A 15,293-nucleotide genomic window follows, 5' to 3' on the forward strand; every position below is an offset into this window, starting at 1 on the left:
AGTTTATGTTGTATGGCAAGTTGTTGATGTATTATTTTTGCTACATTGTCATGTCTTCTGGGGTATTCTGTACTTGCTAGTATTGTACATCCGCTCGTGATGTGATCTACTGTTTCTATTTGTTGTTTGCAAAGTCTGCATTTATCTGTTGTGGTACTGGGATATGTAATAATATGCTTGCTGTAATATCTGGTATTTATTGTTTGATCCTGTATTGCAATCATGAATCCTTCCGTCTCACTGTATATATTGCCTTTTCTTAGCCATGTGTTGGATGCATCTTGATCGATGTGTGGCTGTGTTAGATGATACGGGTGCTTGCTGTGTAGTGTTTTCTTTTTCCAAATTACTTTCTTCGTGTCTGTTGATGTTATGTGATCTAAAGGGTTGTAGAAGTGGTTATGAAATTGCAATGGTGTAGCCGATGTATTTATACGAGTGACTGCTTTGTGTATTTTGCTAGTTTCTGCTCATTCTAGAAAGAATTTTCTTAAATTGTCTACTTGTACATAATGTAGGAGTTTTATGTCGATAAATCCCCCTCCTTTCTGCTTAATGTGAATCTTTCTGTTGCTGAATGGATGTGATGTATTCTATATTTGTGGCATTGTGATTGTGTAAGTGTATTGAGTGCTTCTAGGTCTGTGTTACTCCATTTCACTTCTCCAAATGAGTAGGTCAATATTGGTATAGCATAAGCATTTATAGCTTTTGTCTTGTTTCTTGCTGTCAGTTCTGTTTTCAGTATTTTTGTTAGTCTTTGTCTATATTTTTCTTTTAGTTCTTCTTTAATATTTGTATTATCTATTCCTATTTTTGTCTGTATCCTAGATTTTTTTAGGCATCTGTTTTTTCCATTGCTTCTATGCAGTCGCTGTGGTTATCCAATATGAAATCTTCTTGTTTAGTGTGTTTTCCCTTGACTATGCTATTTTTCTTACATTTGTCTGTTACAAAAGCCATACTTGTATCATTGCTGAATCCTTCTGTTATCTTTAGTAATTGGTTGAGTTGTTGATTTGTTGCTGCCAGTAGTTTTAGATCATCCATGTATAGCAAATGTGTGATTTTGTGTTGGTATGTTCCACTAATATTGTATCCATAATTTGTATTATTTAGCATGTTGGAGCAAGGCAGAACCAGAAAGGACTTAATGAGTCTCCTTGGTATATTCCACACTTAATCTGTATTGGCTGTGATGTGATATTATTTGAATTTGTTTGGATATTAAGTGTGGTTTTCCCATTTTTCATTACTATGTTTAGGAACTCTATCAATTTAGAGATCTACTTTGTATATTTCCAATATTTGTAGTAACCGTGAGTGGGATACACTATCAAAAGCTTTTTGGTAATCAATGTATGCATAGTGTTGTGACCTTTGTTTAGTTTTAGCTTGACTTCTTCATTTATAAATTTGTTCTGTGTTGTATGTGTCATTAATTTCTGTGTAATTACTGAAGTTAATATTTTGTATATTGTTGGTAGGCATGTTATGGGGCGATATTTTGCTGGGTTTGCTGTGTCTCTTGATCTTTAGGTTTCAGATAAGTTATTCCATGTGTAAGTGTATCAGGGAATGTGTATGGGTCTGCACTGTAACTGTTCAATAATTTAGTTGGATGTGAATGTGTTGAGGTGAACTTCTTTAGCCAGAAATTTGCTATTTTATCTTTTCCAGGGGCTTTCCAATTGTGCGTAGAATTAATTGCTCAGGTGACTTCATGTTGCGAAATTATCACTTCAGGCATTTGTGGTATCAACTTGTATGTGCCTGTTTCTGCTTGTATCCACCGTGCATGCCTGTTATGTTGTACCGGGTTTGACCATATGTTGCTCCAGAAGTGTTCCATGTCTGTTGTGTTTGGTTGGTTGTCTATTTTAATGTGTGTGTTATCTATTGTCTGATAAAATTTCTTTTGGTTTGTGTTGAATGTTTGGTATTGTTTCCTTCTATTGTCAATTTTTTTGTATCTTCTAAGATGTTTGGCCAATGCTTGTAATTTCTGCTTCTTTTCATCTAATTGCTCTATCGCTTCTTGTTGTGAGATTTTACCTAACCTTTTTCGTTTTTTGTCTGATATTTCATTTCTTATAAATTGTGTTAGCTGTCCGATGTCTTTTCTTAGTTTTTCTATTCTGATCTGTAGCCTGTATTGCCATGCTGGTTTTGTGGGTTTTTTCTGTGTGTTGGTTTGTTCTGATATCTCCCTAGTGTGTATATTTAGTGTAGTGAGTGCTCCTATATAAACCAGTAGTTGTAACTCTTCCATAGTTGTATTTTCATTTATTTTGTTGTGTATGATTATGTTGATAGTTGTTATTGTTGTTCCGACTTGTGGGTTATTTGGTGGTCTATGCAAGAATGGTCTAATGTCTGTATTTGTGTCTTTGTATTCTATATATGTCAGCTGAAATTTTTCTTCTATATCTAACATGTGTATCACTTCATGTTCTATTTGTGCTTGTTCTGGTGGCTGTCTTAAGATTTTGTTTTCCTCTGATTGTTTAATTGATGCGTGGTGTTCTTTGTTTGTTTGCTCTGGGATGTTTGTGTCCATTACTGTATTTTCTTCTTCTTCTGATTGCACATTATTTTGTTCCAGTATTTGTTGTACTTGTTGTTTGATGTTTTCTAATTCTGACTGGGGTATCCTGTTATTTTTGATTATCACACGGATCTGATCAGCTAGTCGTTGTTCTGTTAAAAATTTTAATTCTGGGTACCTGGTAATAAATTTTGTGTATACTTGTGATCTGTATCCAGTTGTGTTGGTTCCTTGGTTTGTTGCTTGGTAATAACAGAACATGAGGTGTCGGTTAACTTCATCTGACCATCTCATCCTCTGTCTTTGCTTTCATTCTAGAGTGGTTGCAGGAAGCATATCCTGCAAAACACCTCTATTTGGATTTAAATCATTTTCCATGTGGCTGGCAGTGCCATTACCATTGTGGACGGGCATAGGGATCAAGCGTCGTCCCCGACCATGACAGCACTTGTCCGAGGCTTCACTAGTTCTGTCCTGAACCAACTAATCACACTAAAAGGGGGGTTAGTCCTATAAGTGGTTTGTTCTGTTTGTCGACTTTTACGACTGGCAGAACATACCGGAGGCCTATTCTTTTCCCGGGCCTCCACAGGGTTTATTATTATTATTATTATTATTATTATTATTATTTTCTAACTGTAGTGGAGCATTTTACACAATGGCCAGAGGCTTTTCATATTATGAATATTGCAACAACATGTGTGGCTAAGCATCAGTTAAATGCTCAATTTCCCAATTTGCATTTCTAAAATGATTATTACAGACTGGGACAGATGATTTGAGTCATTAATATTCCACAAACTACCTTAGTACTTCTTGGTTTATTGACTTCATTGAAGAAAGACACAGGTTATGCTGCAGCCCAGCTGGTATACAGGTAAGACCGCCAGCAGAATTACTCTTAAAAGAGCCACAGCTGTTACCACAGAAAGAGGAACTTCCAGAGTTTGGGAAAATCTACCAAAGACTATGGTTCTGCTCTGCCCTTCTGCACCTGAACCACATGAAACCTAATGTACTTTCATCCAAAAGGACTTTTACAAAACCTCACATTTGATTGGGATGATACTGTCTGCCCTCTGTTAGAACCACTGTACACAGGATGTTCAGATTTGTCAAGAACTAGTTGAACAATCAAGAGGTAACAGTATCTATCTAGTATCTGAAGCTCCCATACTTGGGGAAGGATTTAACAGAGTCGAAGTCTCTTGTCTCTCGCACTATGCTTCTCTCCCAATGTAAAAGCATCTGGAACTACAATCGCCTCCGCTACAGTGTCCAGCAATAATAAAGACAGGTAGATCGGTCAAAAACCAGGTTTCCAATAACCCCATTTCCAAGGGGCTTCATGGTTCAAAAAGTGCAGGTGTAGGGATGGAAGGGGTGCATAGCAACCTGAGGATTGGCTTATCGGTCACAATGAAATATTTTTTTAATGTTATCGTTGTTTAGTTAGGAAACGCACATTTTTATTAGGAACTAAGCAATTACAAGGTGTGAAAATAAAGTGAATTAAAAGTGTATATCCTCAACAGTGAGTCCCTATTCAATTAGTGTTACGTTTGCACAAATATACCAGAAAAATCCAAGAGATTGGGTAACTAATGAGAAGGTACTGAATCGCATTAGGGCGAAAAGAAACTCATTGTGAAAGTTGACTAAAAGAAAGGATCAGTTTACAGAACTAATCCTGAGGCATCAAGGCATCAAGAAATTGTCAGTTTGGTAATGGAAGGTAATGTGGGATGGAAGGAGTAATAGTTGTAGAGGGGAGCCACAGTAAGCAAGTTAAAATGGACATAGGTCACAGTAGTAGTAGTAGTAGTAGTAGTAGTAGTAGTAGTTGTTGTTGTTGTTGTTGTCTTCAGTCCAGAAGCTGGTTTGATGAAGCTCTCCATGCTACTCTATCCTGTGAAGCATCTTCATCTCTGAATAACTACTGCAACCTGCTTTCTTTGGGATTGGAATTATTATATTCTTCTTGAAGTCTGAGGGTATTTCGCCTATGTCATACATCTTGCTCACCAAATGGAAGAGTTTTGTCATGGCCGGCTGTTTCATGGCTGTCGCTAGTTCTAATGGACTGTTGTGTACTACCAGGACTTGTTTGAACTTAGGTCTTTCAGTGCTCTGTCAGATTCTTCACGCAGTATCGTATCTCCCATTTCATCTTCATTTACATCCTCTTCCATTTCCATAATACTGCCCTCAAGTACATCGCCCTTGTGTAGAGCCTCTGCATACTCCTTCCACCTTTCTGCTTTCCCTTCTTTGCTTAGGACTAGTTTATTATCTGAGCTCTTTATGTTCATGCAGGTGGTTCTCTTTTCTCCAAAGATCTCTTTAATTTTCCTGTAGGCAGTATCTATCTAACCCCTAGTGATACATGCTTCTACATCCTTACATTTGTCCTTTAGCCACCCCTGCTTAGCCATTTTGCACTTCCTGTCGATCTCATTTTTGAGACGATTGCATTCCTTTTGGTCTGCTTCATTTACTGCATTTTTATATTTTCTCCTTTCATCAATTAAATTCAATATATCGTCTTTGCCCATTGAGTTCTACTTGCCCTTGTCTTTTTATCTACTTGATTATCTGCAGCCTTCACTATTTTGTCTCTCAAAGCTATCCATTCTTCTTCTATTGTATCTCTTTCCCCTGTTCCTGTCAATCATTCTGTTATGCTCTCTCTGAAACTCTCTACAGCCTCTGGTTCTTTCAGTTTATCCAGGTCCCATCTGCATAAATTCCTATCTTTTTGCAGTTTCTTCAGTTTTCGTCTACAGTTCATAACCAATAAATTGTGATCAAAGTCCACATCTGCCCCTGGAAATATCTTACAAATTAAAACCTGGTTCCTAAGTCTCTGTCTTACCATTATATAATCAATCTGAACCCATTCAGTGTCTCCTGGTCTCTTCCATGCATACAATCTTCTTCCATGGTTCTTAAACCAAGTGTTAGCTATGATTAAGTTATGCTCTGTGCAAAATTCTACCAGGTGGCTTCCTCTTTCATTCATTACCCCAGTCCATGTTCACCTACTTCTTTTCCTTCTCTTCCTTTTCCTATTATTGAATTCCATCCCACATGATTATTAAATTTTCATCTTCCTTAACTATCTGAATAATTTCTTTTATCGCACCATACATTTCTTCAATCTCTTAATCATCTGCACAGCTAGTTCGCATATAAACTTGTACTACTGTGGTAGGCATGGGATCCTTGTCTATCTTCGCTACAATAATGTGGTCACTAAGCTGTCGATAGTAGCTTACCCGCATTCCTATTTTTTTTATTCATTTTTAAACCTACTCTTGCACTATCCTTATTTGGTTTTGTATTTATAACCCAGCATTCATCTGACCAGAAATCTTCTTCCTCCCCACCACCGAACTTCACACATACCCACTATAGCTAACTTTAACCTACCCATTTCCCTTTTTAAATTTTCTAACCTACCTGCCTAATTAAGCGATCTGACATTCCATTCTCCGATTTGTAGAATGCTAGTTTTGTTTCTGCTGATAACGATGTCATCCTGAGTAGTCGCTCTGAGATCCGAATGGGGAACTATTTTACCTCTGGAATATTTTACCCAAGAGTATGCCATCATCATTTAACCATACAGTATCTTTCACAAAAATCATCATTTATTATATTCTCTGTTCATGTTTCATTTCTGGGATCAACAACTATGTTTGTAATACTTGAACTGAAAAGAACTAATGCTGCCTTCTGATTAAAAGAAAATGTTAATGTGAATGAGCTAAAAAGTTGTCTTTAGCACTTATATTAACACCGTTTATTTGTTTATCTACCCAGTCATGCTAAAGCATGACAGGTGAATTTGTTTCTGTTGAAACAACATTAGTCACTGTGATTATGTTCAATTGAATTTATATGGCATGTTACTTTTCAACAGTTTCCAAAACGAGGAGTCTTTAGTATTCTCCATTCAACACTGTGAAAAATCTACATCTACATCTACATTTATACTCCGCAAGCCACCCAACGGTGTGTGGCGGAGGGCACTTTACGTGCCACTGTCATTACCTCCCTTTCCTGTTCCAGTCAAGTATGGTTCGCGGGAAGAACGACTGTCTGAAAGCCTCCATGCACGCTCGAATCTCTCTAATTTTACATTCGTGATCTCCTCGGGAGGTATAAGTAGGGGGAAGCAATATATTCGATACCTCATCCAGAAACGCACCCTCTCGAAACCTGGTGAGCATGCTACACTGCGATGCAGAGCGCCTCTCTTGCAGAGTCTGCCACTTGAGTTTGTTAAACATCTCCGTAATGCTATCACGGTTACCAAATAACCCTGTGACGGAACACGCCACTCTTCTTTGGATCTTCTCTATCTCCTCCGTCAACCCGATCTGGTACGGATCCCACACTGATGAGCAATACTCAAGTATAGGTTGAACGAGTGTTTTGTAAGCCACCTCCTTTGTTGATGGACTACATTTTCTAAGGACTCTCCCAATGAATCTCAACCTGGTACCCGCCTTACCAACAATTAATTTTATATGATCATTCCACTTCAAATCGTTCCGCACGCATACTCCCAGATATTTTACAGAAGTAACTGCTACCAGTGTTTGTTCCGCTATCATATAATCATACAATAAAGGAGCCTTCTTTCTATGTATTTGCAATACATTACATTCGTCTATGTTAAGAGTCAGTTGCCACTCCCTGCACCAAGTGCCTATCCGCTGCAGATCTTCCTGCATTTCGCTACAATTTTCTAATGCTGCAACTTCTCTGTATACTACAGCATCATCCGCGAAAAGCCACATGGAACTTCCGACACTATCTACTAGGTCATTTATATATATTGTGAAAAGCAATGGTTCCATAACACTCCCCTGTGGCACGCCAGAGGTTACTTTAACATCTATAGATCTCTCTCCATTGACAACAACATGCTGTGTTCTGTTTGCTAAAAACTCTTCAATCCAGCCACACAGCTGGTCTGATATTCCGTAGGCTCTTACTTTGTTTATCAGGCGACAGTGTGGAACTGTATCGAACGCCTTCCAGAAGTCAAGAAAAATAGCATCTACCTGGGAGCCTGTATCTAATATTTTCTGGGTCTCATGAACAAATAAAGCAAATTGGGTCTCACACGATCGCTGTTTCCGGAATCCGTGTTGATTCCTACATAGTAGATTCTGGGTTTCCAAAAACGACGTGATACTCGAGCAAAAAACATGTTCTAAAATTCTACAACAGATCGACGTCAGAGATATAGGTCTATAGTTTTGCGCATCTGCTCGATGGCCCTTCTTGAAGACTGGGACAACCAGAAGTGATACAACATTGCAGTAGCCTTGCAGAGAGAAAGAGGCTTGCACTGGATAAACTGGCACTGAGGGCTGCAACAGACTTTAGACAATGACAGTAACAGTATCACATGATGTATCATGTGTGGTTACTATTTTTCCTGGTGTTAAATGGGAATGCTCAAATACTATGACACATTGGGCCTTGTTATTCTAATTTGTTTTTTGCTGCTATATTTTGGATAACCAGAAACAGAAGGAAGTCATGTTTGTATTAGTATCGATAGCAAATGAAACTAGAATTCTGAAACTGATGCTTGTTTGCTTGCTGGTACCAGTACTGCTTCTTGTTCATTATATTTTCAGCTTTCAACTCTTATGCATAACATATTTAGTGTTCATGTTTGTAAAAAACTTACCGACATGTTCTTTGCCACCCCTTAAACATCCACAATGAGGAAAGAAGCTATGCATGCTATTGTGTCTTCTACATGTCAAAAAAGTGAACGATTGTTGAAATGTTAAAGAAACAGAACTGCTTAGAGGTGTACCTTCATGCAGAATAGATTCTTGTTTTATTATATTGCAAGTGCATTAGTCTCACTGTAGTTTACCCATCTTCTCACTTTGAACTCTTACCTATTATGTATCATTGAGTTAAATACAATGTGTTTGAAAAAGAACTTCTTAGTTTTAATGTGTCCTAGAATCTGTACAAAGTGACATACACTATTCTAGTTTGTGGTGTTTGAGTCATCAACTCTCCAAGTTTGGCTCCCCTGCAGTTGTAAGGTCTGCTAGAGCTTGAGATGGCAACAATGCTGTTTTTTTCCCTCTGTTCCCTCAGTTTGGTCCAGATTCTCTTTTCTAATGACGTTACATTTCATGTCAGTGGAACAGTCAATCGTCATAACTGCAGAATTTGGGGGGGGGGGGGGGGGCAGAGAATCCACACAAAGTTATTCGGCATCAACGCGACTCTACAAAAGTTAATGTCTGGTGCAGTTTGATTGAAGATCGTGTGATTGGTCCTTTCATTTTCGTATAAAAAACAATAAACGGGGACGTTTACTGTGGTATGTTGACTGAGTGCGTCTTTCCCCAAATGGACGAAACTGAGGCAGAAAAGGGGCTTGTGTTTTTCCAACAAGATGGCACCCCACCTCATTATTACAGTAACCATGTGTGTACACTCACTTACCAGGAAGGTGGATAGGCAGGGCTGGTCCAGTACCTTAGCCACCACAAAGACCAGACTTAACCCCACTGGACTTTTTCTTTTGTGGCCACATAAAAAATGTTATGTACAGTTAAAAGCTCAGAGACATCAATCATTTATGGGAAAGAATCATCGCGGCAGTTGGGACAGTTACATCTGAAACGTTGGTGAATACATGGCAAGAAGTGGAATATCTTCTCAACATGTGCAGGGCAACAAATGGATCCCATGTTGACATCTACTAGCATTAAACAAAACTTGAAGGAATTCTCTTTCATGATATGTATTCACTGTATAATTTTTCCATTAATTTACACATTAAATTTATACTTAAAAAATAGTCTCTAATGCTTAAGGCCCCTTAAAATGAATATTTTGCTTTAACATGTGTGTGAGTACTTTTTTAGTAATTATAGCCTAACCTGTGTCAGACGTAGGCCTACCTTTCCCAAAATAGCCTGTTTGCTTTCTTCTGGAGTATTTCTTGCCAGTAGCTCTGTCAGTTTTCAGGATTAACCAAGCATAGCACAGATGGAATATGCATCTATTTTGATCACCTGCATGATTTTACTTTTGAATGTCATTTTGAGATTTTCAAAGTATATAGGTCTATACCACGTTTTGAGATATACCAATGGTTATGTAGATAGTTCCATGTATCATTTGCATGATAAATCCTAATGATACAGAATGAGTCATTATATATTGACATCAATTTTTTTACAAATATACCTTCATGCTGATCATTTATTCGTTTTTACATTTATTGATTAACAAAAGACAGATGTTAGTAATTCCTATTCATTCATCACCATTTACACATTATAGTAATAGATAATCTTCCGCAGAATAGGAGTCACCAAACAGAAAAGAAATGTTTTCAGTTTAGTTTCAAATTTTACTTTGCTGTGTGTCAGGTATTTTATATCAATGGGTAAGTGATTAAAACTTTTGGTTGCAGCATTGTGAACTCCTGCTTGAGCTACAAACAATCTTAATTTGGTGTAATGAATGCCATTTTTCTCCTTCTGGTATTGTAGTTGTGTCATCATCGTTCCTTTTGAACTGATGGTGGTGGTTAGTGTTTAACGTACCGTCGACAACGAGGTCATTAGAGACGGAGCACAAGCTCGGGTTAGGGAAGGATTGGGAAGGAAATCGGCCGTGCCCTTTCAAAGGAACCATCCCGGCATGTGCCTGAAACGATTTAGGGAAATCACGGAAAACCTAAATCAGGATGGGCGGAGACGGGATTGAACCGTCGTCCTCCCGAATGCGAGTCCAGTGTGCTAACCACTGCGCCACCTCGTTCGGTTCCTTTTGAACTGTAGTGGGTTATTTACAACAAACTTTATGTGGGAATGACTATACTGTGAAATGGATAGCTGCTACTCCCACGCTAAACACAAGGCAGGCACAATGAAAAGAATGTTCATCCAAAGCCGCATTAAGAAAGGAAGTGCAGCACACATACATTCATACAATAATACACACGAAATGAAAACATTTTAATGAAGAGAAAGAATGGACACTGAGTAAAGAAAGGCAAATCTAAAGTCAAATGATAGAAATAAAACCATTACAACAAGTGTAAACAGTGCGATGCGTGTAAACAGTGCGATGCGTGTAAACAGTGCGATGCGTGTAAACAGTGCGATGCGTGTAAACAGTGCGATGCGTGTAAACAGTGCGATGCGTGTAAACAGTGCGATGCGTGTAAACAGTGCGATGCGTGTAAACAGTGCGATGCGTGTAAACAGTGCGATGCGTGTAAACAGTGCGATGCGTGTAAACAGTGCGATGCGTGTAAACAGTGCGATGCGTGTAAACAGTGCGATGCGTGTAAACAGTGCGATGCGTGTAAACAGTGCGATGCGTGTAAACAGTGCGATGCGTGTAAACAGTGCGATGCGTGTAAACAGTGCGATGCGTGTAAACAGTGCGATACGTGTAAACAGTGCGATACGTGTAAACAGTGCGATACGTGTAAACAGTGCGATACGTGTAAACAGTGCGATACGTGTAAACAGTGCGATACGTGTAAACAGTGCAATAACTCATGTCTACAAAAGAAAGTATTGCTTGAATTGCTCCAGTTATGAATGAAACATGATTTCTTTAAACTTTATGACTGGATCGATTACTACACCCACGAACAATAAAAGCTGGCCTTTTTGATGAAACAACTATGTCTCAATGCAATCAGAGCACCCAACATGGTCGAAACTGGGCATGAGCATGTCAGAGTGACATCGCAGGAAAGTGTGACTGTGGGAACTATGGGCCTATGACTGCAGTGAACATAATGTTTTGGGCTAGTTAAAATGGTGGACATTGGCTTCAAGTTTGTGGTGTAATGACATCTCCCTCCAGTTTTTACTTCCAAGGGCAAGACACAATCAATGCTTTCTTTGCTTGATAGCAATGGAAATACTATTGACGACACTGTGTCCAAAGCAGTGTTACTAAACACAGCATTCCAAAATTCCTTCATGAAAGAAGATGAAGTAAGTATTCCAGAATTTGAATCAAGAACAGCTGCCAACATGAGTCATTTAGAGGTTGATATCCTCAGAGTAATGAAGCAACTTAAATTGCTTAATAGAAGCAAGTCTTGCAGCTGAGACTGTATACCTATTAGGTTCCTTTCAGAGTATGCTGATGAAATAGCTCCATACTTAGCAATCATATACAACAATTCACTCGTCGAAAGATCCATACTCCAAGATTGGAAAGCTGCACAGGTTACAAACCTAGTGGATATTATAACATATCAATTAAGTTTATCAAATATGCTCATGCAAGTTGAGTTCTATTTTAAGTCATTTGTGTAATCAATCTCATATCAGTGGGACATTTCCAGACTGACTAAAATATTCAGCCTCTTTACAAGGAGGAGGATAAAGAGATACAATAAAACTATCAACACTTTAACTTTCACCAGCTTCTTAAAAAAATGTCTGAAATGGATTTGTTCAAGCACCTCCATAAGCATCTGACTGCAAATAATATACTATCCAAGTCAGAGTTTGGCTTTCTTAAGGGTTCCAATATGGAGAAAGCTATTTGCACTTACAATGAGAACTTACTTAATTCATTAGAAAATAAATTAGAGGCTACTGGCATTTTCTGTGACATGTCAAAAGCCTTTGACTGTGTAAACCACAGCATTCTCTTACGTAAATTAGAATATTATGGTGTCACCAGGAATGCTGTGAAATGGTTTGAGTCTTATCTAGCTAACAGAAAACAGAAGGTGTAATTGCAGAATATCTATGCAGTAAGCAGTCAGTCTTCATCTGATTGGTAATTAATTACATGTGGAATTCCTCAAGATTCCATCTTGGGTCCATTGCTTTTTCTTGTGTACATTAATGACCTCTTGTCTGTTACATTGCCAGGTGCTTAGTTTGTTTTGTTTGCAGATGATACAAACACTGCAGGAAGTAGCAATGTCAAGTACAGATTAGAAATAGCTGCTAATCAAATTTTCACTGATGTTAATAAATGGTTTAAAGCTATTTCACTGTCATTAAACTTTGAAAAGACCTACTATATGCAATTCAGAACCAGTGAGAGATTTCCTTCCAGCATGTATATAATATATGGAGACATGCAGATTGAAGAGGCTGAGAGTATTAAATTTCTCGGATTGATAATAGATTCAGTTGGGAATGGCATACCACAGATATGCTGATGTGCCTAAAGAAGTCTCCATTTGCAGAGGGAATGTTGTCAGATGTAAGAGATATAAATGTAAAACAAACTTGCATACTTTGCTTACCTTCATTCTATTACATCTTATAGGATCATATTCTGGGTAACGTATCAAACTGAGCAAAAGTTTTTAGCATGCAAAAGCATGTAATAAGAATAATTTGTGGTGTAAAATCAAGAAAATCATGTAGGAACCTGTTGAAGGAACTTCGTATTCTAACCACTGCTTCTCAGTATATTTATTCCTTATTGAAATTTGATGCAAGTAATATATATCTCAGGATGATTCATGAAGATACACAAATATTTTAATTCATATTCTACAAGTAAAACTAAAGAAAAATGTAAAATGCAAAACAAACTGTAACTACTCACAGACTGTGAGTCGTGATCTGTAACAAATCTTCATCTGTCACTAATCATTTGTACAGCTAGTGTGTAATTTTCAAATGTGTTTCATTAATTTAGCTGTAGACTGTCACCAGTGTCTGAAGGACATTGCATTAGATTGTACAGACACCAAACAATACAGCCATGGCCAATCTGTATGTCAGCTGAATGAATTATAACAATTTTTTAAATTTTGTATTATATATTTCAGCCCCTATGTGACCTGAAGATGAAAAGATATAATTTAATAAATACACAGAGTCACTGTGTTTCAGTGTGGCTGTGGGCCTATGCCCAGTCTGTATATTTCTTAATGTTATTTACTCTCTCACTGGATAAGCGTACAATTGTGCTGTCAGATATTTCAGAATATCTTACACATTCTGCTAAGTTGTTTTACTATAATTAGCACAGTATCTCAGTAACACCATATACAGTATGAGTTTGCATGATTTGCATTTGTACTGCTATTTTGTTAGACACTTCCTCTATGCTATGTTCCTGAGTATCAGTACGTCATTCTGTTACACAGGAACTTACCTGAATAACAACAGCAGGTCCAGGTGTGAAGCGTCTGATATGCACAAAAGAGAAGATTGAGACCATATGCCCCTCCTGGCCTGCTACAAAGCATAACCTGACAAACATTAAGAACAATAAAAGCAATGAGTGCACAGTAGTTACAGTTCAAATTAAGTATTTTTTTTAGAAAACTGTAGTTAATTGTATACTATCATGTACATTTACACCTAATGAATGATAACATCAGAGGGACTGTGTCATATTATTATTCACTTTTTGAAGATTTCTCATTAATAGGTAAGAGTCTAGGACACAACACTATGCCTTACATCAAAAGAGTATGCTTGCAATGAGAATTTAAATTTTTACATCAAGTAAGGAAGATTAACAAAAGGAGGTTAGGATGAAAATTTCTCAGTTTGGCAATGATAAATGCAGTTTATACATTGTACATAACGCCATTTATGTCAATAGCCCTTGCCGTTGCCATTCCAATGATCAGTATCATTCACAAATTAGGATTGTGGAAAATCTAAAACAGTACCATGTATGGCAGCCTAACTTCTTGATTGACTCAAAATGAATTCTAGCCACAAAGTTTTTTTTAGCTGGAAGATTAATTGGAGTCACATGTGGCTAAATCCATTTTTAGTACATCCCTGGGTGGGTGCGTAGTTCTGATAAAAATATTTTTAAAAATATGCAGGCCTCTTCTTACGCATTTTTTTTACCCTGTTACCACAGAAGACTTTTTTAATATTCGCCAGACGCTGTTTCACTCTCTGCAAGGAAATCAATATGAACAATGCCTTTTACAGCCCAAATGTGTGGGTATGTTCCATATTTGTGTACCAACAACATTGAATATAAGCTATACAGCAGATGAAATCGACTTTGCCTTTATGAGCACAGTGTGTAATGTGGCAGGCCATGAGCCTGACCCATATTTATGAGAAAGGATGGGAACAAAGCAATCAATTGCAATCCCATTGGCCTTTTAATTATTCTTACATATTGAGATTTCAGCTATAAATAGCCATCTTCAGTGCTTTTGAGTGAGTTGTTATCCAACAAACTCACACGAGTTTCCTTCACCCTACACACCAGTAAAGTCATATGGTGACACTTATTGCTGTGAGTTTGTTGGATTATAGCTCACTAAAATGCACAGAGGATGGTTATTTATAGCTGAAATCTGGATATGCAAGAATAATAAAACTCCGATGGCATTGTGACTGATTGCTGTGTTTCTATTTTTCCTTATAAAAACATGCATTCATTGTGCACAATGGTTCCCTTATGGAATCAAAGTTGGTGATCCACATCTGTTTTGTTCACAAATACTCAGATATATAATTTTGTATATTTTTATAAAATTACTGATGAATATATCACTATTGACTGCAATCTAAATTAATTATTTTGTCAAATAGCCCATGTTAAAGTTCAATTAGTCAGTCATGTAAAAATTACAGTATTTACCTTTCAGACAAAATTTCCAGGGAAAATAAAAAAAAACACTACATAAAAATATGATGCTATAATAAATTATAAATGGGGGTAAAACTGGAAATGCATTAATTATTTGATTAATTAAGATTCC

General features: G+C 37.4%; 1 protein-coding gene across 2 annotated transcripts in view; it reads right to left on the minus strand.

The window, feature by feature from the left end:
• LOC126481506 (b(0,+)-type amino acid transporter 1-like) overlaps nucleotides 1-15,293 on the minus strand; it is a 438,794-nt gene that overhangs the window by 72,190 nt on the left and 351,311 nt on the right. For both annotated transcript variants that reach the window (XM_050105301.1, XM_050105302.1), the window contains one exon: nucleotides 13,709-13,805. In XM_050105301.1, the coding sequence (XP_049961258.1) occupies nucleotides 13,709-13,805 (97 nt within the window). The remainder of the gene's footprint in view (nucleotides 1-13,708; nucleotides 13,806-15,293) is intronic.

The sequence above is a fragment of the Schistocerca serialis genome, chromosome 5 (genome assembly GCF_023864345.2).
Source record: "Schistocerca serialis cubense isolate TAMUIC-IGC-003099 chromosome 5, iqSchSeri2.2, whole genome shotgun sequence".
In the NCBI taxonomy this organism is placed as follows: domain Eukaryota; kingdom Metazoa; phylum Arthropoda; class Insecta; order Orthoptera; family Acrididae; genus Schistocerca; species Schistocerca serialis.